Below are 26,856 nucleotides of genomic sequence, written 5' to 3'. Positions count from 1 at the left end.
AGCGATGCCTTTTTAAGTCTTAATATTATTCATGATGTTCCTCATTGTATAGATACATCCTAGTTAAAGTTTATAACGTTTAAAAAAAATGTTTTTCCAAGTGAATTATTCATTCTCTTTCTATTTTGTACTTAAATCCCATTCGTATTTAGTCTTGTATTATATCAATATTATCTTGAAATTCATACTTGTTGGCAAAGATCATTCCTATCTTTCTCCATAGGAAGTCTTGCCAACATATTTACCCTCATGAACAAAAAAAACCATTGATTTTCTGTCCATGTAAAAAGCACTAATGTACTTTCAATTTTTCAATATTGTCAGTTAAAGTCATTGTCATGCCAGACCTTTCAACCATTCTGAATCTGAAAGAAAGAATATTGGTTTTTTTACCATCTACAGCTCTGTTTCAGATAAGATTTCCTATTTTTATAGTGTTTATGTGCGCTCCTGTGGGAAATTGCAATACATTTCCCATTTCAGGAGCAAAATCATCCTTATTTCTCATTCAGAAAGGTTGGGAGGTCTGGTGGGTGTTTCATAAAGCTGTTCGTAAGTTAAGAGCGACTTTAAGAACGACTGGTGATCCTTTCTTGTGGTAAATGGTATATTCATTGGCAATGGTTTAGCGCATAAGAAAGGTTCACCAGTCGTTCTTAAAGTCGCTCTTATCTTACGAACAGCTTTATGAAACGGCCCCCGGGTTATAAAGAGCCACAGCAGGGACTGCTTATTTGAATTCCTGTTTATGACAACACAGTCAATATGTTCTTGATATAATCAAGGATTTCCAGTGTTGCTTTCAGTGTGAGAAGTTTCAATGTATCCTGATGAGAAAACCTACTTCAACAAAGTGCCTTGACAGACTTAAAACATGAGATAATTCACATCTTGAATTTTTGTACAAGTTTTGAACACCTTTAGATGTGGCCTTTATTTTCTTACAATCCATTTTCTAAAAGTATCCATTAACAAATAGACTTCTGAATTATGTACATTAGCTCCCAGAAGATTTGTACTTGTTTCTAGATGATGATGGGTTAAGCGTTAGGCACAAATGGATATGAATTTACCTTTCAAGGAATTTCCAGTTTGTAATTTATGTTAATTAATGTACTTACTATATAATCTGTTATACATTTCTAAGTAATCTTAATAAAGAGTACTCAAGTGTTAAATATATAAATCTTTTTTTGTTTATTTGAAGTATATAAATGTATAGTACTTATGTTAAAGATAGATATACTATGTGTTATATCATTTATCTCCGATTGTAAGATAGATCTTTGTATTATATTTAAATTGTAAATTTCAATTATATATTTCATTTACTTTATCATTTTATGTTGATGACAAATTGTGTTTGTCTAATGTGAGCACAGATGTTCAGCCACTGCCTATTTATGTAAAAAAATTAATAAAAATAACAGTCTGATGTATGTTTCCCAGATCACACACTTTCAAGAAACAGCTTTATCACTGCAAGTTAAAAAAAAGTTGTGACTTCTCTTTTCCAAAAGTTCTTTTCAACGGACCAAGGGATGACATGTATTGTATGGGTGATCAAGAAGCTCTACAGTTGGAACCCAAATCATTTAAGATCTGCATGTGACGTATATCCATCCTTAAGAAGAGGAAGGTGATATATAAAGTTTTTTTTGTTGTGAGGGAAAGTCCATATTCTGGGGATAAGGCACCTTCAATTACCAAAGGTCCGAGCCCCGTTTTTGTTTTCATGTTGCTATAGAGGCACTGTGCATCTTTCATATGAGCTTTCCTGCATTTCCCATTCATTTGTTTCCAATGAATTTGAGGATTTGAAAAGACATTGCATGATTCCCTCGTGAAAGATGAGGCTCTTAATGTTGGTTTTCAGGTGCCTTGTGAATATCAATAGGATTATGCCTCATGGAAACCTTCACATGATTTAATCACATGACAAAAAATTGTGAAAATTAATATTTTTTGAAGTGGTATTGATAACAAAATGGTAAAAAGTTTGAGGTTCTATTCTCCACAATTTATTATGAATGTTCCTTCTTTATTTTTGTAGAGCTGATTGATATTCTGATGAAAAGGTTCATGTTTGTTTTAGATCTTTGTTTCCTTACATGCGTATAAAGTAAAGGAGTCATATATATTAGAATGTGCATGTAATGTTTCTAAGATATCTTTGGTTGAAAAAAAACTTGGACAATGACTTTTTCTTGCTTTAAATGTCATTCATGTGTTTGACAATATTAAAATTCTTCAAATGTAAGAATATTAAGTTGAAAAGAAGAAAACGATGTGTATTATTTGTCTTGTTTGTCTGGTCATGATATTTCAGAAGTGACATTTGCTAAAGAGATATGGAATATTGACTTATTGCCTGAGTGATTCCCCCCCCCCCCCCCATTTTGAAAATCTTGCAAATTTTATGCATCATTTTTGGGGAACAGTTTTTTTTAGGCTTTGGCCTTTAAACTTATTCAGTATCTGTATACAAGGTTTTCCTTGGATGTATACAATCAATTTGGTCCCCATTTTCACAAGTGTGCCAGGGGCCAAAATTGAAAATTATTTACAAATTATCCCCCCTGATATATTAATCAGACTGTCAAAACATTTATCATCTCACAAAACTTCAGAGTAATGTCTTGGTCTATTCCCTAGATATTAAAATGTTCTCAAAAATTTAATTCAATCACACATATGTAATCCTCTAAAATAGCTTTCCCATGAGTTTCTCAAGATATGTTTTTGCCTGCATAAATTTTGATTGTGTAATCAATTTCAAAATCAACAAAAGATTGCATGTTCGGATTATCATCAATACATAAATTATAATACAACAATGAATATGTATATACATAAAACAAATGTAACAAATAATATTTATTAAACTAACAACATCATTCCAAATGGAACCTGCCTAACTGACTCTATTCATGGGTTTCTCCTATTCTATCATTCATGTTACTACTCACCATATTTTTACTCGTATCCTAATCGTTACTTTTAATTATCTTTCATCCCCTTCATTAACCTGATTGGTCATCTCTTCTCCCTAATGCCCCTTTTGTCTCCTTGTTTCCAGTGTTGCTGTTGAATGTCTGTGGTCTATATTATGGTTGTTCCATCTTATATGTTTGTAATTTTGCCTACGAAGAAGATTCTGCTAGGATCGAAAGCTTAGGCCCCTTTTGACTCTCTTCTTTACTCCATTGGCTCTTTTTTAGATAAGCAGTTTTCAGCAGCTTCTTTTTGCCATTGACTTTTAATTATCAACTTTAATTAATATATTAATAAACATTATTTGTATAGCGCAGCCTTTATATGGATATATTTAGCTGCTCTTAATTTGGTCTGATGATGTCTTGATATTTGTCTGGCAATGTGCATGGGTGGAAATCCCAGGGGGGACGTGTCCCCCTACTATTTTGAATGGGGGGGGGGCACAATATTAAATGTCTCCCATACAATTTGTGGTCTTTTATGATGGGAAAAAAAGAATTATTCAAAATTGAAATACCACATGTCGGATCCTATCCTTGAAATTCGAAATATATTGATTTACATTTTGGATGATAACCTTTTCTTTTTTTTCCTTTGTTTTTGCTTGTCAAGTTCATATTGGACAAAATCACCTTAAATTTTTGGTGAGAACCTTTTTTTTTGCTTGTCAAATCTTCCGGGGGAAATTCCTGGATCCGCCCCTGGTCCCCCTCTATTTGGGGAGATATTTCCGCCCATGACAATATGGACAATCACATAAGTGGTTGATGGTACATAGTGTGGCAAGTCCTAGAGGATGAAGTGATGTGCAGGGGAAAGAAAGTGAAAGATTGGCAGGTAGAGTATTCTTTCCTATACATGAATGTGTAGTCCTGAAATGAGAAGATTTGAGAGGCTTGAAGAGATGAGAGAAGGCTTGCCGAGTCGTTGAGTGGAGTTTCGGGGAAGGAGAGAAGACTTGACGTTTGCATGGGGCAGGTGGACTGTCTTCTCTTAAGTTATTTAATGTGTGTAAAATTATTGAAGGTGTGTGCAATTGTATGTTTTGCATGAACTATTATTTAAAGGTGATTATTAAATGACAGGAATAGCATTATTATTATTTGTTTTGGCGTCACCTGTGTCTGGAAGGCGAAAAGCGAACTTAATCACTCCCCGGGATCACTCCTCCCGGCATAACTGATTGGGGGGGATGCAGGTGGACCACTACACCGGGGTTTCCCCCTACTCTTATACGAATAGTGCAAAGGTGGTGACTCTCCTCTACACGGGGCCTCCAATTAACGTCCTATCCGAGGGACGGAGTGTTTTCCATTGTAACATAAAGTGAAAAAAAAATCTATATATTTCATGAGGACAGGTCAGACATATACCCTTATTTATTTATTTAATTATTTTTACAGTTGTTTGTGTCTCCCTTGTGCAATCATTATTTACTCATTCTTGATTTATATCATGACAAATATTGTTCTAGGTAATTACAATTTACTATCTTTATATTTCATCAGTACACCCCAATTTTCTTCATAGATTCTTTCCAATATGTAAGATTATCTTTCTTGAAGGTTTTATCCCACACAATGCATGAGATTGAATTTTTGAGGTGTTTTTATTTTCCCAAATGTGAGAAAATCTATAGGCGTATTTCTTTCATTATTATGGAATGGTTTATTTAGATGTGTGAGTGATTAAAAATTGTTATGTTGCTATATTGTAATGTATGACAAATTCATTTTGATGTAGGCGCCCCAGGTAGGCGCCTCCAATTATCCCCCTGCTCCGTTTTATCAAATATCTTTAAATTATTCGCTTGTCGATTCTAGTATGTGTTGAGTATATTTAAGGAATTTTAAGACAATCTGGAATGACGTTACGTTAGGTCATATAACATATCCACACCTACTCCGCGGGGATCTACTCCCAATAAAACGATCGGTTCCAACAAATAATAAAATCCCCTTTTCGGATGTGCAAATCTGGGACATCATTTATATGATCGGTGTTTAGGGGGTCCTAATGGCTCGTGGAGAGCCTGGCTCGTTCTTGACTATCTGATTTAGGATTTTTTTTCCCAAGACGTGGAACTTTTGGAAGTGACCACCCCCCCCCCCCTCCCTCCCCGAGTTCAAAAAGACAAGCGCACATAATCGCTATATTTCAGGCAATTCAAGATGGCAGCGCCCATAGGTGAACTTATCACGTTGAGATTTGTTAAACAAATAACAATTGAATTCTGTCCATGGGAGAAAAACGTGCGATCTGTTAGGTATGATGAGCGATTCCAACCTATATTTTACTTGATTAGTGAATATATCTGGTCTAATTTAATCGTATAGGTGACATTAGGTGTTATTTATCGCGGTTTCGCGATTTATACAGGGACTAGCACATGTCCCACCCGTAGTGATCGATGTAGGGTACTTCTACCCACTACTACCTCCTGCATTAATTTGTGCGAAAGAACTTAGAGACATATGACAGTTTTGGTATCTCATTAAAATTGCGTCATGAGTTAATCACAATCACGAAATGTGCTGCCGTACATGAACTTTCTGATTTCATGCTGTAGACTCACTGCTATAAATGTAATTTAATCAGTTAATGTACTATTATGTAGGCATGGATGGCATCACTTGTTCACTGCTACCACCCTGCCTGTGGGGAATCTAGAGGTAGGACTATGGTATGCCAATGTTGTACAGAGCACACACTTTTAAAAAATCATTAAAATATCACTTTTGTGACCAAAATTACTAATTTCCATACAGTTGCAATTTATTTTTCATTAGTAACTTGGGAATAATTTTTCATTCACCAGAGCGCTCAAAAACTTGAATTTTGGGCATATATTTGTGTATGCCCTCTATTGGTGGAAAGTAATATGGCAAGAAAATTTTCATTTTTTGATCTCTATTCTTAATTAAGAAAAAAATGATTTAAAGAATCAAATTTAAATAAGAGCCAAGTTGTATGAATAATAGGTGTAATGGAAACTGTCAGTGTAAAAAAATCAAGCATTTGCCCCAAAGAAAAAGAGAAAATAAGCCAAACATTGCCACCCTTATTTTGCCACACATGGAGATATAACTGAGAACAAGGTTATATTATAACCTTGTTCATTTGAATGAATGGATGGCATGGTCATGATATGATGGTAGGCTAATTTGAGGATTTTACTTTCATCATGAAATGTCATCATTGGCTTTTCTGATCTGGAAAGTGGAATTGTAATATTAAGTTACATTTTTACAACAATTCATGCTTGGCTTGGAGATGGTGACATTGCCATCTCCAAGCATGAATTGTAGCACTCATTCAATGAACAATGTTATGATATAACCTTGTTCTCTGTTATATCTCCATGTGTGACAAAATAAAGGTGGCACTGTTTGGCTTATTTTCTCTTTTTCTTTGGGGCAAATGCTTGATTTTTTACACTGACAGTTTCTTAGACCTGTTAATTCATACCGCTTGGCTCTTATTTAAATTTGATTCTTTAAATCATTTTTTCTTAATTAAAAATATAGATCAAAAAATGAAAATTTTCTTGCCATATTACTTTCCACCAATAGAGGGCGTACACAAAAGTATGCCCAAAATTCAAGTTTTTGAGCGCTCTGGTGAATACAAACATTATTCCCACATTACTAATGATAAATAAATTAAAACTATATGGAAATTAGTAATTTTGGTCACAAAAGTGATATTTTAATGATTTTTTAAAGTGTGTGCTCTATACAGCATTGGCTTACCATAGTCCTACCTGTAGATTCTCCACAGGCCAGATGGTAGCAGTGAACAAGTGAATTGTAGTTCTTCCTTTACATCTTGCTTCTCCTTGGCCTACAGTTCTTCAAATTCAAGCATATTTTTATTTGTTTTTCTAATTTACTTTTACATGTTTTAGGCAATTTCTAAGCTACATTGGAAACAACAAAGTGAGGAATACAAATCAGAAATGCATTTTAAAGACCAATATTAAGCACGATGGAACTGCTCCTACAGTTCACATTAATTATGGTAAGTTTGAGTACATGTATGTATCACAACTCTTCATTTTTTTTTCAAAAGTTATCAGGTCTGGCCTGGAAATGCTTTTGGTAATACTCAAACTCAAATAATTGAATTAGCTCACCATAAAATGGAAATGAAATATCACTTTGTAAAACTATTTCAATATAGTGAATGATAAAAACATGTTCCATCTCCTGAATCAAGAAATCTTCTCAATTTCACAATTTACTATATGTGGACACTTCTCAATCATACAAACCCATTCACATCATGATAAATAATCATACAAACCCATTCACACCATGATACCACCCCACTAAAAACTCAATCAGTTATAACATTAAGTTAATACATTTTTACAGCAATTCATGCTTGGCTTGGAGATGGTGACATTGTTCATAAGCAATAATTTGTAAAAATTATTGCCTATGAATGATGTTACCATCTCAAGCATGAATTGTAGTTCTTCCTTTACATCTTGCTTCTCCTTGGCTATAGTTCTTCATATATTTTTTATTTGTTTTTCTAATGAATTATTACATCTAAAAATATTCCTGAAACTGTGAAGTTCATCAGAAAATAGATTATAAATGCAAGAGAAGATTGTAGGAATCATGATCATTTTCCACTTGTCTTAAGTACCAGTAAACAGACTACTGCTTCTGAAAGCTTTGGGGTATCGAATTAAAGGGTAAAAAGTCAGTGTTAGAGTAAAAATAACTGTTTTCGCGATAAATGAAGAACAGTTTTAATCAACTTCGAAACTTGGCTCATGTATGCTGGAGTGAAAGAAAATCTTTGGTGGTCACTGGTCATGAAGTCAAAGGGTACAGACGTCATATCTAGTGATAGATACCCCCCCCCTAAAAAAAATAGTTGATTATTCAACATCGTCATTTAATATGGGGGTAACAATTGAATATTTGGATAAGATTTTTGGGTTAATAATAAGTTCAAATTCAAAATCACAGAGGTCATTACCTATAGAATTACTTGGTTTTTATAATAACTGAGGAACTGTTTGATGTATCAAATTCAAACTTGGTTCAACTGTTTTTTGGGGAATGACAATTATCTGATGTGATTTTGAGGTCACAAGGTCAAAGTTCATATAGATCATGACTCTTCACAATATCTTTTTTAGATCCAACAAATCAGAATATTCTTGGCTCATGCATGTGTATTGGAGTGATTAGATTTATAACAGTCTTGAAATTGTAGTAATGTTTGTTATTATATGTAGATCTGGCAATGTCGAAAGCATCAATTTCAGACTGCATGTAGTTGGCAAGCTATCCACTTATTTTAGTTGCTTCTACACAGAGTGATCCCATAAAGTCACTTGCTCTGTTCTTATAAATATCTGGAATTATAAACGTCCATTCCTTCTTTTTTTTACATTAAAATATTTTGCATTATTTTGATTTAACAGCTGATGGCCAGAATCTTCTCTTCAAGACCTCTCACCTGTCATTGGCTGAAATGGTCCAGAAATTTGCAGAATTGAACGAGATTAGGCTGAATAAAGAAACATCAGAAAGCTAACAGGAGGAACACTTCACACGAGTGTTGATAAGGATACAAAGTTTAAGTTGTGTGAAGTCTGCTTTTTATTCGCTTCAGTAAGAAAAGAATGATTCCATACACTGATATGAACTTGGGAGTTGGGATATCATATGTACAAGGAGTGAGATCTCTCTTGGAGATTTAAGTGTGAAGTGAAATATTATAGCAAAATATTATAGCAAAAAAAAGCAAGAAGTATGCCAACCCATTGTGCTAAACATGGATGGATATATTCTTCTACAGTAAGATTCATATGATCCAATCTAATTGTCTTCCTGCTTGTAAGTCATAGAAATATCTAAAGCAAATTAGGAATGATGCAGTTTGCATCAAATAACAAGTACCACAAATTGATTTATGGCAATTCATTGCAGACTTCCTGCCCAAAAGATGTCAAAATTTTATGAAGTGTGATTTGCATTTGAGACTTCAGTGAGAGATTCATGTTCACAATTGAATGAAATGTGTTGCTCTTTAGATTGCTGAATAGCCTCTTCACCAGTCATGTAATTCTACGAATTCTACATGTACAATTGAGAGTCATTTCACCCAATATACATTCAATACCTTCTATTTAATAGCTGTATACAGCTTTCAGCAAATTTCTTAAATATATTTTTAGGAAAATGGTGAGAGTGTTACTACTTCCAAAAAAGTCACATCTTTGTGAGCAGTGATCAAGCAAAGCTGTACACTTTCCAATCAGAGTGTAATCTTAAAGCCTGTGTATAGCTTTGGTAAAGGGTCAATAATGTGATTGATAATCGAAGATCATCTAATATGACAGTCTTACTGAAGCGTAGAGACCGTTAGATATTTTTCCAACTGCACTTCTCTGAGAAAATTTCAAATATTCAAATCTTGGATATATAGCGCACTCTCTCGGCGATGCTTGTTTTAAATTTAAAAATGGGCATTCAAGCACTAATCTTATAAATTTAGTGATTAGATATCCAAGAGTTACAAAGAACATATCTTGAAAGTTTCAGCCCATTCAATGATTTGGAATAGGATTTAATTGAAAGACAAAAACACACAGATATTTTAATTTGATCGGGTGACCCGATCAAGTTAAATTTCCATGTAAAATTGCAAAATTTATCCTGTAAAACACATTTTCATTTCATATCCTCCACATCATAACTGTTATAGGGCATATCCATTCTTATTAGCTAGCAATGAATTGGAATAGTGATAGGTGCATTTTGGTGGATTTACCAAAACTATACACACGCTTTAATGTAAATGTACTATTATTTTTTTTACTACATGTACATAATTGGATAGTATACAAATGAATGTTTTTGAGTGCAAAATGATCCATTCAATGTGCCGTAGCCGAGTTGAATGGATCTTTCATTTCATCTTTCATCGAATAAAGTATTCTGTCCATTGCACGAATGAAAATACCATTCATTATTTGGTTTATATGGCACCTAGAAATCGATTAAAAATATTTTTCATACGAAATTTGATTCAAAATATGCTCATACAGTGCAAGCTCTGTCTGTTGATTATGCGCGCTGCAAACACAAATGGTGCCTGCAGTCTGGGTGCGCGCGTGCAATGGACAGAAATCGTTTGGATCAAAAATTGCGCGATGAATGGATCTAAAATTGCACAGTTGATGACGTAGCCAGTCATATGACAAGGATCTATCTAGGTGTCATGTAATGTGGCATGTTAATCTTAAATGCCAAGGGAATGTAAAGGGTAAATTAGTATAAAAAGTAGAGAAAATAAAAATCATGAGAAGTCAGTGTTAAAAAAAATATGCAATATTAAAATGATGATATAAACACATATATGTGTATGTATGTTTTGTATTCATTTTAAGAAAGTCTTATACAGTTTATACAGCATTCCAATATGAATGGAGTATATATTTGCACTCTGAGCTGTTTTGCTGATAATAATTATGATTTGTGCTTACTAATTCCCAACTGTAATTGTGTATTTGCTGTAATAGTGTACTTTGTAACAAAAGATACTTCAATGAACTCCTTGAGACTGGGTTAATTGAATTTAACAGGAAAACCAAGAAACAGATCAATTATAATTTGATAAATTTATTACACAATAAGAAATTTATCAGCATTTAATGCCATGGAGATTCTCCCGGTGGCAATGCAGCCAAGATATGTGAGTCACACATGAAAAGTTCCAAATTACTAAGATTACAAATATTTTATTTAACATTATCTCAAATTAGAATACAAAATAGAAATTCATAAATGTAAAATTATAAAACAAATTGCAACAAATCATATCCCACTATACAGAGCAAATCCAAGTTGCTCTGGTCCCTTAAAAACCCCAAACATGAAATTACTACAGTCACCTTTCAACTGTCTGACAACCAAGGATGTCAATCTGTGTTCGGGGGGGGGGGGGGGTGGATGACCAACACAGAATTTGTTCATTGTGGATCTAATCTAAGTTTGTGATATATTTTGACATAATATACATGAAAACGAAATGAATCACATTTCACCCTTTTTCTTTTCTCCTTTCTTGGTAGTGAAACTTTTTATTTATTTTTTTGTGGGGGGGGGGGGTTGTAAGACTGAAGTTTTAAATATATTAGATTTTTTTACAAAGAATAGGTACTACATACAATGTAAATATAAGAGCTAGATAAAAAATGTGAGCATGAAGTGCGAGCTGAATTAAAAAAAAAATTACCTGAAAATGAGTCATTTTGATAACTCTTATCAGTTGTCATTGTTACTTCCTTTCTTTCTTAAATTTCAATTGTCTTTTTTTCTGTACATTTCTCCACTTATTTTTACATCATAAACTGGGATAAAGAATACTAGCAAATATGAATCGTCATTCGAAATGGTATTCAAATAAACAGGGCACACCCCATGCGCTAGGTTGCAGAAAGAGGTAAATTTCAATAGAGTTAAAAATGATGTTGAACGGGTTATTCTATTTCATTCTGGAATTTTTGCTTTCTCCATCCATCTCATTCTTTTTTTAAAGAAATGATTTCTCTCAACAATAAACAAAAGAATATTCTGGAAAATGATGTTCATGTGCATGTGACAATCAATACTATCATCACCATGATCATAATAATCTTCATATCTCCTTATCATCACTTGACATATGCTATTATGCTTCATCATAAAATGTGATGTTCTACCATAAATTATTAGGGGGAGATGATAAAAAAGGCCATCCCTCCACCCGAAAGATCGGGAGTGATATATCCTTGAATTTTCTTGATTTCGATCGGCTGAAAAGCACATATGTCTTACTGTTACTATGTTGAAACTGTCGGATAAAACATCCCATTAAGTCCTTTCATGAAACAGTCCGCAGAGCTAATTACTGATGTGCGTCATGATGAATTGTGCGTACTCGACAAGACCTTCAAAGGTCTCTTTCCCGGTTGGGATAATCTGATCAGCTGGGAGGAGGAATCCATACTCCCCCATGTCACGAAGCTCAACCGTAGCAGAATATAGGATACCAACGTTGTCATACGTCCAATCTACAGAGCTACCGGAGGCCGCGTCTACATTATAATAAAAAAAGGAGAAACAAATGGCCTAGTTTCAAATAAGGATTCATCTATGATTATGTGAGTATGAAACGGCCAGAGAGTCCCACAAAAATTGGTAGGCCTAAATGTTGACTTCTAGTTTGCGATTCTTACCATTTCAAGTATTCTGATGAAAAGTTTGAAAAGTTGTTTTCAAATGGCAACCTTTTTTTCTGAAATATTTGTCAGAGCACATCATTAAGTTTTGAACCCGGGGGGGGGGGGGCACTTCCATTCACGAGTGGATACCATACGCGACCATGGAGTCTCGAAAAGCACCCTAAACACGTAATTTCCATATTCTGAAAATGCACCCCTTAACAAGTATCGGCGTGTGAAACCATACCCTTAACAAGTATTGGAAACAAAACGATATTCTTGGCAAATATTCCCTGAAATGAACCCCTTAACAAGTACAGGAATGTATTATTGTTACGGGTCCTTTGGTGGTCGGCTTTACCTTATTTGGTTTAGTACGACCCCACCTTCTACACCTCGCGCAAATCGGACTCTAAACACGAACAGTTGGGGCAAAAACGACATCCTTTAAAAAACATTTTAATTTTGTTTTATCATTCCCGCAAATTCGACCCTAAACACGTAATTTTCCTAGCGAAATAGATACCCTTTTTTCATTATTTTTGTGTTTTTGATACCTTTATCACGTTACGTACGTAACGTGCCCTATCGTGAAAAGGACATCCTTTTTACATGTTTTTTGGTCGCGCATGGTATCCACTCGTCGATGTAAGTGGCCCCCGGGGTTTTGAAGGTTGGAAATGTATAAACCGTGCAATCAGATGCGTCCCAAAATAACACCCAATGACGATAATAGATCCTAAACTTTTTTATTGGCTATGGTAGCCTTGCCTATACTAAATAAATAAACCTAGTCTATACTGAGAAAAGGGTAAACTACCCACTGTCCTTCACGAGTTCAAGTTCATTTTACTAATACAAAATACTAAGAGAACAAAAGTGAATACAAAGTGAAAGTGGTAAAAATATGATGAAATCAAAAATTAGTTAGTGGATGCGACATCACTCAATGACTCAATTAACTTTGTTAAGTATATTTATTTCTTAAATCAAAGACAACGATCGGAGGCCAATAAGCTACATTGGCTTACTGTTACACGAGTCCTCCGTGCTTAAGATGATAACATCTATACAGTAACACTAAATGAGTGATATGCCAAGAATGTCATCAAAATCAAATTTTAAAAAATGAAGTTATCGATTGTTAAAAGTTCAGCAGTATTAGTGAAAGCAGCTAAAGGGGTATCTAGGCTGCAAATAATTACACCTAATTAAAGTTAATTTGCAAAGCTAAATGCTGAAAGTTTCATCAAAGTCTGACAAAAATGACTCAATTATAGGCATTTTGTAAAAAAAAGATGCATTATGCCATAACTATGCAATGGATGAGCTGACGATGTCTTGTTCTCACTTTTCTTATTTATTAAATTAAATTATTAGCCTAATCATTTCATTTTTTTCATTCCTGTATGTATAACATGTTTCTATTATAATGATAATCATATCAATTATATCAGTAGTCATTTGTATTTCTACATCCTTGTATGACAAAATTTGAGTAAATATGATTTCATATCATAAAATTCACAAAAGAATAAATAAGGAGATGCTATCATCAATTCCTCAATTGCTTATTCATAAAGATAATGGAAGAACTGTTTCACAACATAATGCAAAACTCCAAAATGTCATTTCCCAAGAAAAAAATCCTTATCTAATTTTGATGAAATTGTCAGTATTTTGTCAGTTTGATTTGATATTATCTGTTCAAGTCACATGATTGTTAGCCTAAGCTTGAAGTATACCCATTTAAATATGACAATCTTACACAGTGTGTTAGCTATGGTTCCATACGCATATACTGTTCCAAACACTCCGCTGAGGGCCCGAACGCTTAGCTTGCTCTGTGTATTCTGCAAGAGAGAATATAAACAAGATGATAGTGATTCTGAATATTTTAAACCACCTGGCATTTTCTGTTGTATTTTTCATATAAATATATTCTTGTTGTTCTTTTTGTTATTATTTTTATCATCGTCATCATCATCATTATTACTGTTGTAATTGTTGATATTATCATTTTGATTATTTTTGATGTCATCGTCATCTGTTTAGCTTAGCCGGGTAATAATAACAGCAGGGCCCGCTGGGAGAACAGTTTTCGGAACTGAAGTGGCTACCCTGGGTAAATATACCTCTATTATTATTATTATTATTATTATTATCTCATCATCACTATTAGTATTGAAACAAACAAAAAAACGGAATAAACTGAATCTGCCCAAGTCGAGATTTTGGACCACACAATCTGTTCAACTTCGTCGAAATAAGACTTAGATCATGCACTTAACTCATGAATGCAGCAAATCACATTGAATGTTTTCAGTAGCTTAAACTGTTATGAATCTGTAACTATATTGTATGACTGCATGAAATGCATATTGACAATTCATCATCACCATCCTTACAATCACCAGCTAACCTGTTTCATATAGTCACTTGGAAATGATGTGCTGTATCCGTATGGAGTCATCCACAGTTGAGAGTAACTATGGAAATCGATAAAGCCGATGAAGTTGATCCCAGAAGTAAGAAAAGTTGAGACCGCCAAGACTTCAACCTCTGAAAATGGACCAGATCCACAATACGTTTCACTGCATGGATTCTTGCTTGCTCCTTCCTCTGCGATTCAAGATATGAACAAAGATTCAATATCCATCTTTAAAGGGAGCAATCACTCTATAAACTGCAGTTTCAAAACCATATTGATTAATAGTATATTATGGATCCAAAGTGAATCTGCTAATTTATAAACCTTATGGTAGTTCACATGGTTTTTTATGTAACATCTTTTTTAAAGAAGGCCCCCCCAAAAAAAAAAAAATAAAAATAAAAATAACCTGTAGAAATTCCCCTTACCTGGTAAGTTTTTTGAAGTATACTTTGAATATCAAAATCAATTAATACCCATATTGTTCATGTTGTTTTGAACATGACACCCCAAAGGAGAGAAAAATGTATGTGCACAGTGCAAGACTCCCTCCATTTCGCCCCCCTTCAAACAGGGTCTGTGTATGTCTATCTTGTGATTGTAAGAAATTTTTGCAATCACTACTCAGATGCTTTCTATAACGTAGAGAATACATTGTCAAAAGCCCTCCATGACAAAGCAGCCTTTGTGGGAAATCGGTGAATCAAAACAGCATGTGTCGCAAAGTGCTTACAGTGCACTAACAGCGGCCCTGCTACAACCGGCGGCGATGCGTAATGTTACAACAATGAAATTTATTGAGTTTGATGAGTAAAATTGAAAATAATGATAAATTTATGAATTTTGGCTATAAATACAATCTGCATTTGATTTGTACACAAAGTCGCGTTTTTGAGCAATTTGGGTCGGACATGCATGCACTTACGAAATGTTGCGTAATTTCGGAACCACGTGCGCGGGCGGTTCATCAATTTTCGCCAAAGGCCTCTAAGCTGTCCATTGTGACTTGACAGGCATTTTAATTACGTTGTAGAATCCGTCCCTGTTGCAACTAATTGCGAAAACTCGCTAGTATGTAAAGACGACACACATACCACACCAATGGTTATCCCAATTTCGGTTTGGATCTGTTCCTTTGCAGACACTGATGCTTGTAGGAGAGCGAGTTTTGCGCCATAAGCGATCCTAGAAAAAAAAGAACCCAACAAATTAAACATAATCGAAAGAACACAAAAGCCATGCACCTAAAGTGTTATTCTCTTTTTGTATCATAATTAGTGGGTCCCATAAGATTCGGACACGCTATTATGATAGAAAATAATACTAGTGTGTCAGGTGTCAAAATCTTATTGGACCCACTAATCAAAAGTTTAAGTTGCAATAAGCATGTTAAAGCCGAAATAAACTGTACATACACTTTGAACAGTAGGCCCTACCTACTCTAGATATAAAATACTCAGTGTTTCTGATCGTTACCGGTATACCCTGCAAATGCAAATTATGACTGTGATCTTTAATTCAATTTAATTCAATTCAATTCAATTATTTCACTCGATAAAATATAACATACATACAGGTAAATAAGAAATACATAATGACAAGAAAGAACAAAACAAAGTAACGGAAATGATAATAAACTAAATAGTGTACAAAACAGGCTTCGAGTGTGGACTGGCATGAAACATCTGTTGGATCTTAGAAGATCCATCAATACCCAAATAGTTTGTTGCCATGAACTTGACGACATTCATATCACAATATCTGCCCGGGATGGGGGTAGGGGGGGGGGCGGGCACTTCAGAGTATAGTACCCTAAATAAGTACTTTGTCATGATTTTGCCGCATCAAATAATGCCTCGAATCACAAATATCTAATTTTTATGATAAGATCATCTGGTGAAAGTATACCCTTTCCCCTGATTTTAATTGTAATACATTTTTTTTACAATACCCCTTTTTTCAGTTGAATGTAAACACGGATGACATTTTCCACTCTTATACCTCCTGGAGCTCACATGACATTTTCTCTTGCGACATTTGCTCTGGCTGTGATATCTCTAAAGGCATACGGTTAAAGTTAAGATTGTAATAGAGTTTTTATTTCAGAATAACGTAAAGATAAGGATTAGGGTTTATTTGTTTTGAAAGTTGGGTTTTATGTTTGACGTAACGTGCAGATTTTCCATCGGAGCAATTTATTGTCGCCGAAGCAAATGGTATGGAACCCTTCTCTATTCCAACCCCACCCCCTTCATTAGTTGATAAAACATAGCGCTGCCCCTGTACGGCTGTATAGTTACATTGGTCCATGTGTATTCGTATCCATCAACGTTGAATACTGGTAAGATATACCAGTCAAAATTATCCAAAATCAGTCTAACGTCCTGTCGCTGCTCGTACTGCTTCAATAACTATTGGATAAAGAGAGAAAAATAAAACATACAACAAATCTTTTGGACATTTGTAAGAATGGCAATACAACTGTCATGACAATGAGATTAGTAGTTGATTTTCTTTAGTTCTATTAGTTGGTAATTGAGAAATAAAGTGACCATCAAACAGGTGACGGGCATAATATTGTGTCTAATATGGCCATACGCAGCATGGGGAGCAGGTGGCAGTTGGCCCAGAATTTTTGAAAAGTTACACTTTTACTACAAATTTTTATTAATTCATCAAAACTGTGCACAAAATCCTTCAATAACGCAGCATGGGGAGCAGGTGGCAGTTGGCCCAGATTTTTCAAAAATTACACTTTTTACTACAAATATTTTAAAAATTCATCAAAAGTGTGCACAAAATCCTTCAATTTTAATTTTAAAAAGCATAAGCCATCCCCATCCGTATAAGCTCATCGCTGCACTCAACCACTTTTGAGTTTATCAAAATTCTGCATCTCCCCCCCCCCTCCGAAACAAAATGTCTTCATATATACGGCCATAGTGTCTATTATCATTGTCTTTGACTATACATGTATATTTTGTAATCAAGATTTTCAAGCTTCAGGAGAGTTCCATAAAATAATCAACCTTTTGTAGGTCTAGCCCACATTTTTCTCCATTCTCAATTCATTTTATGCCCAAAGAACTATCACAAATTGAGTGCATAATATTTCTTGAAATTTCTTACAAAAATAGCCATATCTATTATAATGTAGTGTCATTTTTTTTACTATCACTATTATTAAATGAGCATTATCTTCCATGTTGCATCTCTTGATTGAACTTGTCAGTAACCATGGCAATATGTTAGCGTATGATATTTTCTCATAATTACGTTCCCAAACAATATATAGTCAAAGGTACAATAGGAAAAAAAATCAGTTTTAGATTTTAGACATGAAATTAAATTCCCAGTGCCTATAATGAGTTATTCTGATAAGTTATACCACGGTCACATTTGCTCTACGGCGGCCGTACGGCAAGTCGAAAACAGCCGTTTTATTCATTTTTACTAAAACCACCTATATGTAGCCGGTACAAATAAATGTTAAAACGGCTGTTTTCGACTCGCCGTACGGCCGCCGTATACAAATGTGACCAAGGTCATAATGATTCCACACATGAGGTATTAAATATAAAAGATGAATTCAAGAAGAATTATTTATCAACTTGGATAAAAACGATCAAACCATAAAACATCAAAACAGCAAAACGGGGATAAACGGGGATATATTCCTCATAAACATATCCAATATTTGACATACTTGATTAGTCATGTAGATGACGGTGGCTGGAGATATCCACTCACGGGCGTGTATTCCTCCTTGAATGAAGATGGATTTGCGAGCTCCAGTTTCGTTGCCATGGAAACGTGATTGTTGTGCAGGAACGCTGATCTATAATTATTGTAAAAAAATATATATTGACAATGAGAACGATATCATGAATATCTATATAGACAGGAGCCGATGAAGGATTGACCGTTGGGGAGGGGGGGGGGGGGGGGACAAGTGGTGTAATAAGAAAAGTCCCCACCATTATAATGACCAAAATGTGGCAAGCAAAACGGGATCTAGACTGGACAAAGCTGAATTAATTAACAAATATTGTAACAGAATTTGTCAATTTTTAACATTATTTTGCATCAACTTCCTTGATTGACAAAAAAACTATTTTTTGCAATTTTTCTTTAAAAACAATATGATGTTGTGTTGAATAATTAGAGAAAAGGCTTGGATATATGTATAAAAAGGGAAATTTGAGAAAAAAAAATTAAAACTTATTTTCATAAAACAGCTCTATCTATAAACATATTGTATGCTGTATGCAACTGCATGGGAAGCCGGTGATAGCATACACTCCCTAATAGTATCAGCATGATAAGTCAACGAAAATCTTCTTTACCACCAATTAATTTAGCGAGTGACATCACCGGCTTCTCCATCCAGTGATGTGTCCAAATCCAGTCAGTCCGAGACCGAGTCCGGCAAAATCGGTCTCGAGTTCGAGACCGGTCTCGTGTCACACATCACTGTCTTCATCTACATTCTGACTATCATGTGCATAATTATTTTGTGGTAAAAGATCAAATGCTATATCTTTCTTATTATAGTGGACTTGATGGAAAAAGTCCATTGGGAATTGAAAACTGTCATTGGGAGATCTTCGAATTTGATTCAACTTCTGATACCCGTGTGCTTAATCCATAGTAGAGATGGAAACAATGAGCTTATTCCACCTCTATGGTTTGATCCAATTTATATATTGCCAGGGACTCAAAAAAATTAAAATGCGCAAGTCCGTTGAGTGTTTTCTAAAATACTCCGAGAATATACTCATGTAATGCATGCATCAGTATCATTGTGTCCAAAGGGACAATGAGAACATTGTTTATTATGAAGAACAATGACATTCAATGTGATGGATTTAAATGTTTGAGATTGATCGGATCGATTACAACTCTTAGTGAGACGCGTCATTATACCTTGAGTATCCTTATATCCCTTCCTTCGTAAGATGTACCGATCGTTGTTGTGGTGACAACACCTTTGTGTTTTCTCTCGATAGAATCAATCCATCTGTTGATCTGAAATGAAAACAAACAGTCAAACAAACTTGCAGAATCACATTTAAATAATCAGTGGAATATAAATAAATACATCATGTTTATCAAAGAGGGGGATTGGACGATGGAGAATAAAAGTGTATTTCATTGGAAGAATATTTCTATTTTACTGATTATTTTTGGTTTGGTGCTCCATCAAAATAAATAGAATGTTTTGATATTTGTATTTATATAACATACAATAATGATGATGACAACAATAACAACAACAACAACAGCAATAATCACAACAACAACAATAATAATAATGATAATGATAATAATAACAATAATAATAAAAATTATAATTAATAATTATAATTCATAATTAAAAAGAGAAGTGAAAAATGAGAAGAGGACCCATTTGATAGAATATAGAAAAATAACCCTATATTTCTGGAAGAAGTCCGGTCGCTGTTTAATATACCCACAGAACATCAAGTTGTGGACAATGGAAATAATAATAATAATAATAACAATAATAATAATGATAATAATAATGATAACGATAATGTCACTTCTATCATGCCTTGATTGTCGATCCGTGGGGGATTGGGAATGTTTCTCTCAATATTTCAGGTGGGGCATGGCATGTGTTATTATCCCGAATACTTTAAGGTCGAACATCATAATATTCTAATGTGATGAATCATTATGACAAGAATAATCATCACCGTCATCACCACCACATAATAATAATAATAATGATGATGATGATGATAATAATAACAACAACAACAACAACAACAACAATAATAATAATATTAATAATAATAATAATAACAATAATAATAATGATAATAATAATAGTAATAATAATAATGTTATCAATATTTTTAAAAATACCACTATTCAGTGTATGCATACCTGTTCCAGGTTGTTGTATTCATCATATGAAAATCCCAAACCAGTCCGAACCCTGTTCATATACTGCTTTGTAATGACCCGTTGAATATCCGTCTGTAAGACCTATTAAATCAAAAGAAATAATTTCATTAGATAAAAGATGTAGCCCTCCCCCGGAGCCCTCCTTTGGCAGGCAGTCGGTGTTCAGATTTCATTACTCGGGATGTTGAATCAGTAGAAAATGATAATGATAAAGAATGAATGGAGCGTTGTGGCCCAGTGGATTAGTCTTCGGACTTTGAAACAGAGGGTCGTGGGTTCGAATCCCAGCCATGGCGTAATTTCCTTCAGCAAGAAATTTATCCACATTGTGCTGCACTCGACCCAGGTGAGGTGAATGGGTACCGGTAGGATTTTTCCTTGAACGCTTTAGCGCCTATTAATATGGCGGCTCAGCTACAGCCGGGGTAATAATATGATACCAATTATCAAAGCGCAGTAGAGTATATGCACATAGTAACTGCGCTATATAAATGGACCTATTATTATTATTATTAAAATGATAAAGAATGATGGTGATATAGAATAAGATAAGCCTCAGTTGTCACCTAAATGATTGGGGTTTATTCATCAGACTATAAGCCTCTAATGTAAGTATGGCTTTCCTGTCGGAAAGAATACAGTCAACAGAGCAGAGTACGTAGAGGTGTTTAAAAAGGGAACCGCAGTTCAAAGGTCAGCCATATCCAGAATACACCATTTTATTCTTGTGATTTCTATTTCGCATAACCAAATAACTCATCAACTTTAATTTGACACCTTGCTTGCGTCACAATTGTCACGGGTCACACAGTTATGGCCCTTCAAGGCAAATGATACACTGTATAAAAACTGTGTTGTTAAAACTGACACCAGTTGGTGTTAACAGAGGACCACGCCATGAGGTGTTAAAATTACACCCTAAAGATTGAACATAACACCAAAGAGTGTAAATGTAACAACCAAAGGTGTTGTAATAACACCTATAGGTGTAAAACTAACACCACCAATTTAACACCGGTGTAAAATAACTGGTGTGGTCCTCTATGTACACCGGTTAACACCACAGTTTTTGCTGTGTACAAAACCTACTTATTCCAAGTTTTGGGTTTTAAATTACTTTTAATGTACATGCATGAATCAAACTTTAAGATTTTGATTTCATCAGAGCTTTCCCCTACAAATTTCAATTAAATGCTGTCCCCTCTTAACTTTTGTGAGTGACTGGTAGTTCCGCATTATTTGCCTAGCTATACAGTCTATGATGAGCATGTTATTCATCCCTACCTTTCGCACCACACCGTCAATGTTTTCACAGTATCTCTCCTTCCTAATAATAATAATCCGCTATAGCGCTTAAGACATCGGAACGACGTGTCTAAGGGCTTTAAAGATATATTATTACCCCGGTCATCGGATTCAATCAGTCATTCCCGCACACAATGTGTGCACATCCTCCACTCCCTGGGGAGTATTCCAGTCAGTCGCCGGTGAGGCGCACACAGTACTGGACAAGGTACAATGGCTTCCACATCCTACCGGGTACCCTTTTAGCACCTGGGTCGAGAGTGGCAAATTGTGGATTAACGTCTTGCCAAAGGACGCCAGACCGTGGTGGGATTCGAACGCACGACCCTCTGTTTACAAGGCGAGAGTCAGAACCACTACACCACGGCTCCTCCAAAGTTCCTATCAAAGCTGCATGTCAATGTCTTGCATTGCTCTTCTAACCATTGCATGATTGTGACGAAGAACATGTATCTCAGGCCAAACATGAGCCTGCAAGTCACAAAGGATGTAGTCGACCATTGAAATAGCACCTAGACACGAGCTTTGTAACATTCACTCGCAAAAAAATAGCAAAAGATATAACATAATTACTGAAATTTAGATGGGGAACTCTGAAAAACCACAACCTTTCAACAAAGTGGATTTTCTGCATGATCGTTAAAACCAAAAACTTTGAAAAGGTAGGTTCTGTAGGTTCTTCGAACATAGAGAAGCTCCATGCTTCGAAGGACCATAACTCTATTACACGTGACAATAACGCAAGCAAGGTGTCTAATTAAAAGCATAGAGCTATTACTCTCTGTAATAGCTCCATGTTAAAAGTGATGAGTTACTCAGTTATGCAGAATAGAAATCACATGAATGAATCATGTATTCTTGATATAGCTGACCTTTGAACTCAGGGACCTATCCACTGAGGATTAGTCTATTATTACGGGGGGGGGGGGGGGGGTGTTGAGCATTGTCACAGCACACCCAGTAACAATATATAATCTTCCGTGGCCAGGTCCATGTTCGAACTTCGGTTACTTTTTTTTAGAAACACCCTGTATATTTGACCTGACGAGGGTGTGCCCTTTCCTTTGTATTGTTTATTGTATTGTATTTTGTCTATATGCGTATCCCGCCACAAGCCTCAGCTTTTAGGGTATACGCCTTCTTCTTTAAACCCAACATGTACATATTTATTATATACTTCATAACAAATTGATTTTTGTATGAATTAACGTTTTTGAAAAGTGTAATGAAATGGAAGAAAATAAATGTTTATTCAAATTGAATTGAATTTACAAAAAAGTTATCAGAAGCATAGAAAGAAAGAAGAAAAAAAAGACAAAAAAGTCACAGGAAAAATATGCCAGCCACATTTAGCCCAGGATGGCCAACACAATAATTCGGATCATGCCCCCCCCCCTGGTGTGCTGCTTGCAGAGGTCCCGTTGAAATTGGGGAATAAAAATTTTTCCATTCCTTTCTTATATAGGGTTTTTCACAGTACTGAATTGGTGATTCACTATATACACTGTGATCACTGTGTGGCTGGAGATACATATTTTATTCATATTATTATGTTCATAATTATATTAGTGATCATTCTGCGATATAGGTCGCGCGCTTTTTTATTCTGTGGTTAAGTTACTATGTGAGAGTATTCTCAGTGTTGGCACACTGTAACAAAGTACAAAAATGTGTTCCAGATTATCACAGTTGGATATCTCTCGGCAGTCACCCCCCCCCCCTCTTTGCGCGAACAATGGGGGTTATTAGTGCAAAAGATGACGAGATAAGGAGACGAGAAATACGACGAGAAGACGAGTTGTTGGAACTAGGCAAGTCGAATTATTTGGGTCAAGAAGATAAGATGACGAAGTTGTCTTCTTGTTCCAATCAAGTCGAGTTTCCAAGTTCAAACAAATTGATAGGGGTAGGGGGATATTATTGAACTTTATGAATTACAATTTATGGGCACCGTATTTTGGGTAAACTATGATTGAAAAAACATCAAATTTTCACCCATGCTTCACAATCACCAGTTTCATCTCGTTTAATAATAATTCTTACCTCGAATGATGAGAAGGATCGGTTGAAGAATGATGTAAGACTATCGGCCGAGGAAGGAGATACCATTACATCAACTGGTCGACCAATAGTTGAAGGTTCTATCCAGTATGATAGCTGAAAAGAATGTTTGCCGAAAAAGATTCAACATTAATTTGTTTTAGCTAGTTAGAGTACGAAGTTTTGAGTTTGTTTGAATCATTTATTTTGTATATAGTTTCTTATTCTTTTTGCTTAACTTTAATGCTTATTCGATCACCAGTGGCGTACCGTGGGTCACAGCATGGGGGGGGGGGCACCAGCAATAAATTTGAGTAACTTAGTGAGCGCGCGAAGCACGCTCAGTTGCCAGGTGTGCTGACCTATGAAGGCATTTTAAGGACAGTGCCATTAAACGGATATCATCTCACTGATCAAATAATGTGAGCGCGAAGCGCGAGCTGAAAACTTTTGATATTCAGACCTAAAAAGGGACATCATAAGCAATTTTTTTATCATGATACGTACCTGTCTCGCTAAACAAACAAAACGACCCCGAAGCGCGGGATGAAAATTATACCGACCCCCAAAAAGGGACATTTTAAGGACTATATTTTAGGAATCAATAATATTAAGAGTATACACTTCTCACCAAAGTCATCTAATGCAAGTGCCAAGCGCTTGTTGATTTTGTTAGAATTGCATAACACAGGAAGCATCCGTAGTCATTATAATCATGATTAACATCTCACTAATCAAATATTGAGAGCGCGAAGCGCGAGTTGAAAATTTTGGAAATTCAGATATGAAGAGGGGCATTCTAAGGCTTGTTTGTAGGAATTCACTAAGACTACATATTTCACATAATCATGATTAATATCTCACTAATCAAATATTGAAAGCGCGAGTTGAAAATTTGGGAAATTCAGACATGAAGAGGGGCATTCTAAGCCTTGTTTGTAGGAATTCACTAAGACTACATATTTCACATAATCATGATTAACATCTCACTAATCAAATATTGAAAGCGCGAGTTGAAAATTTGGGAAATTCAGACTTGAAGAGGGGCATTCTAAGGCTTGTTTGTAGGAATTCACTAAAGACTACATATTTCACTAACCAAATCATGCGAGTGCGAAGAGCGAGCTGAATTTTTTTCTATTCAGATCAGAAAAGGGGATATTTTAAGGATTGATTTGAGGAATTCATGAAGAGCAGACATATCTCACCAATCCACTGATTTGAACGTAAGCACGGACAGGAAGTGTTTCATATTAAACCCTTAAAATGTGGAAATCACTTTAAGTAGTCATAAAAAAAGCATATGTCACTACATAAAACAATAAAAACTCGAAGTGCGAGGAAATATATTTGGTGTATATTGACTTGATTTGACAACGTCAGGTCTCTCAAATATACTTGAAAATTATAGTGTTCCGAAAAAAATTGATCTATGATATCGAGCACCAGGAACAATGAAGATATATGCCCTGAACAAATTATGTTTCATATATAAAGTTGGGGGGGAAGTGTAACATACAGTAACATAACATAATTATGATATACGTATCTCTTCATTTCTCCCTCTTCTTCTCCTTTTCCCCCTTTTTTTTTGGGGGGGGGGCAGCCGATTGCCCCCCTCGTAGTTAAGCCACTGCCGATCACCATAAGATCGTTTAAGTTTTCCTCAGCACAGTATATATCATTTCCTTACGTTACAGTCACACCATTGAAACCGATACATGAAATAGCTTTGATCAGTCTGGAGTCGGTTTCGTTGATGTGACTTTATAGCATCAGTGAAAAACTTACGTTATTTCTATCAGAGATGAGTGTCAACGCTTCTAATTCTACATCAGACCGAGGTATCACTCGCCAAAGCTGGTATCTGTATCAAAGAATGGGGAATTATGATGATTATTATGAGGAGGTAAATGTTGATATAGGCCTACGGACAGGGGTGCAGGGGCGGTCCATTGAATGTGAACAGGGGGAAAACACCATGTATAGATTAAATGATCTGGGGCCTGTTGCAGAAACAGTTTCGATCAATCGCAAGTGTAAAAAATCATGCGCAACTTGATTTTCAACCAATCAACAGCGCGCATTGGGACTTGCGATTGATTTTTGGGCTTGCGTTTAAACGCAACTCTTTCGGCAACGAGCCCCAGATAATTGTATTAGGTGAGGGAGTTGAGAGAGAGAAGGGGGAGACGGGAAGAGATGGAGAGAGGTTGTGAATGAGAGAGATATAAAAAGATAGAGAGGGAGATGGGTGGGTCAATAGAGAGGGAGAGAGGGGGGGGGGGGGGGGGTTGGAGGCAGGGTCGACCACCCTTATTTCAAGAAGTGAATATCAAGGGATAAAAAAGGACGAGAAAAAGAAGAGAGGGAAATAAAACTATATAAAAAGGAGTTGTTCGGCTCGTGCAGCTCTATTATACCCAATTTTGAGAGGGACATTGCCCCACTCTTATAAACAACAACAAAAATACACTGCTGCCGCCCCTGCATGAAAATATTGAAATCAAGAGAAGGGGCAATATGATAAAATAACAATGGTAATTTTTACTAGTAGGGAAGATTCCTATCTCGTTTAATTACAATGGGTCATAGTGTCTCTTTTTTCTAGGGGCCAGAAGCTAAGATTCGAACCCCTAACCCTTTATGATCTTGGCTGAACCACTATAAACAGTGGCGGATACAGAGGGGGGCACCCCGGGCGCGCGCCCCTCTATTTTCGCCGGATTTTTTTTTTTTTTTGATGGTTATATTTACTGGATTGGTACAATGTAGTCAATTTCAAGAGCTAGATCTAGTCAAAACTACCTTTTAACTTACGCTCATGGCCTTTGTGTTCGCACAAATGCACCTCTGTCATACTGTATTGCAATATGTAAATTCTGGAATTCCAGGGCGCGCAAGTCGATTGGTTGGA

At 35.5% G+C, this 26,856-nt stretch overlaps 2 protein-coding genes across 3 annotated transcripts in view; one reads left to right on the top strand and one right to left on the bottom strand.

Annotated features, from left to right (window-relative positions):
• Positions 1–5,130: 5,130 nt before the first annotated feature.
• Positions 5,131–8,956, top strand: LOC121406528 (39S ribosomal protein L53, mitochondrial-like). 2 transcript variants are annotated; one of them, XM_041597540.1, is made up of 4 exons: positions 5,142–5,263; positions 6,905–7,017; positions 8,444–8,593; positions 8,624–8,956. In XM_041597540.1, exons 1-3 carry the CDS (start codon positions 5,169–5,171, stop codon positions 8,554–8,556), a joined length of 321 nt encoding a protein of 106 aa, XP_041453474.1. In that variant the 5' UTR covers positions 5,142–5,168; the 3' UTR covers positions 8,557–8,593; positions 8,624–8,956. The 2 variants fall into 2 exon arrangements, with proteins under 2 accessions (XP_041453473.1, XP_041453474.1); XM_041597539.1 differs by having other exon boundaries at positions 5,131–5,263; positions 8,444–8,956.
• Positions 8,957–11,127: 2,171 nt separating this feature from the next.
• The window catches only part of LOC121421696 (carboxypeptidase B-like), a 28,073-nt gene continuing 12,344 nt past the window's right edge, over positions 11,128–26,856 (bottom strand). Inside the window, exons 2-11 of the mRNA XM_041616486.1 lie at positions 25,731–25,806; positions 23,943–24,056; positions 20,574–20,675; positions 19,587–19,688; positions 18,367–18,498; positions 16,961–17,071; positions 15,755–15,845; positions 14,652–14,851; positions 13,998–14,082; positions 11,128–12,103 (exon numbers count right to left, since the gene is read on the bottom strand). Coding sequence (XP_041472420.1) covers positions 11,910–12,103; positions 13,998–14,082; positions 14,652–14,851; positions 15,755–15,845; positions 16,961–17,071; positions 18,367–18,498; positions 19,587–19,688; positions 20,574–20,675; positions 23,943–24,056; positions 25,731–25,806 — 1,207 coding nt within the window. The 3' untranslated portion in view covers positions 11,128–11,909. The remainder of the gene's footprint in view (positions 12,104–13,997; positions 14,083–14,651; positions 14,852–15,754; positions 15,846–16,960; positions 17,072–18,366; positions 18,499–19,586; positions 19,689–20,573; positions 20,676–23,942; positions 24,057–25,730; positions 25,807–26,856) is intronic.

Source organism: Lytechinus variegatus, chromosome 1, assembly GCF_018143015.1.
Source record: "Lytechinus variegatus isolate NC3 chromosome 1, Lvar_3.0, whole genome shotgun sequence".
In the NCBI taxonomy this organism is placed as follows: domain Eukaryota; kingdom Metazoa; phylum Echinodermata; class Echinoidea; order Temnopleuroida; family Toxopneustidae; genus Lytechinus; species Lytechinus variegatus.
The sequence above is the reverse complement of the archived record's forward strand: the minus strand, read 5'-3'. Positions and strand labels throughout refer to the sequence as shown.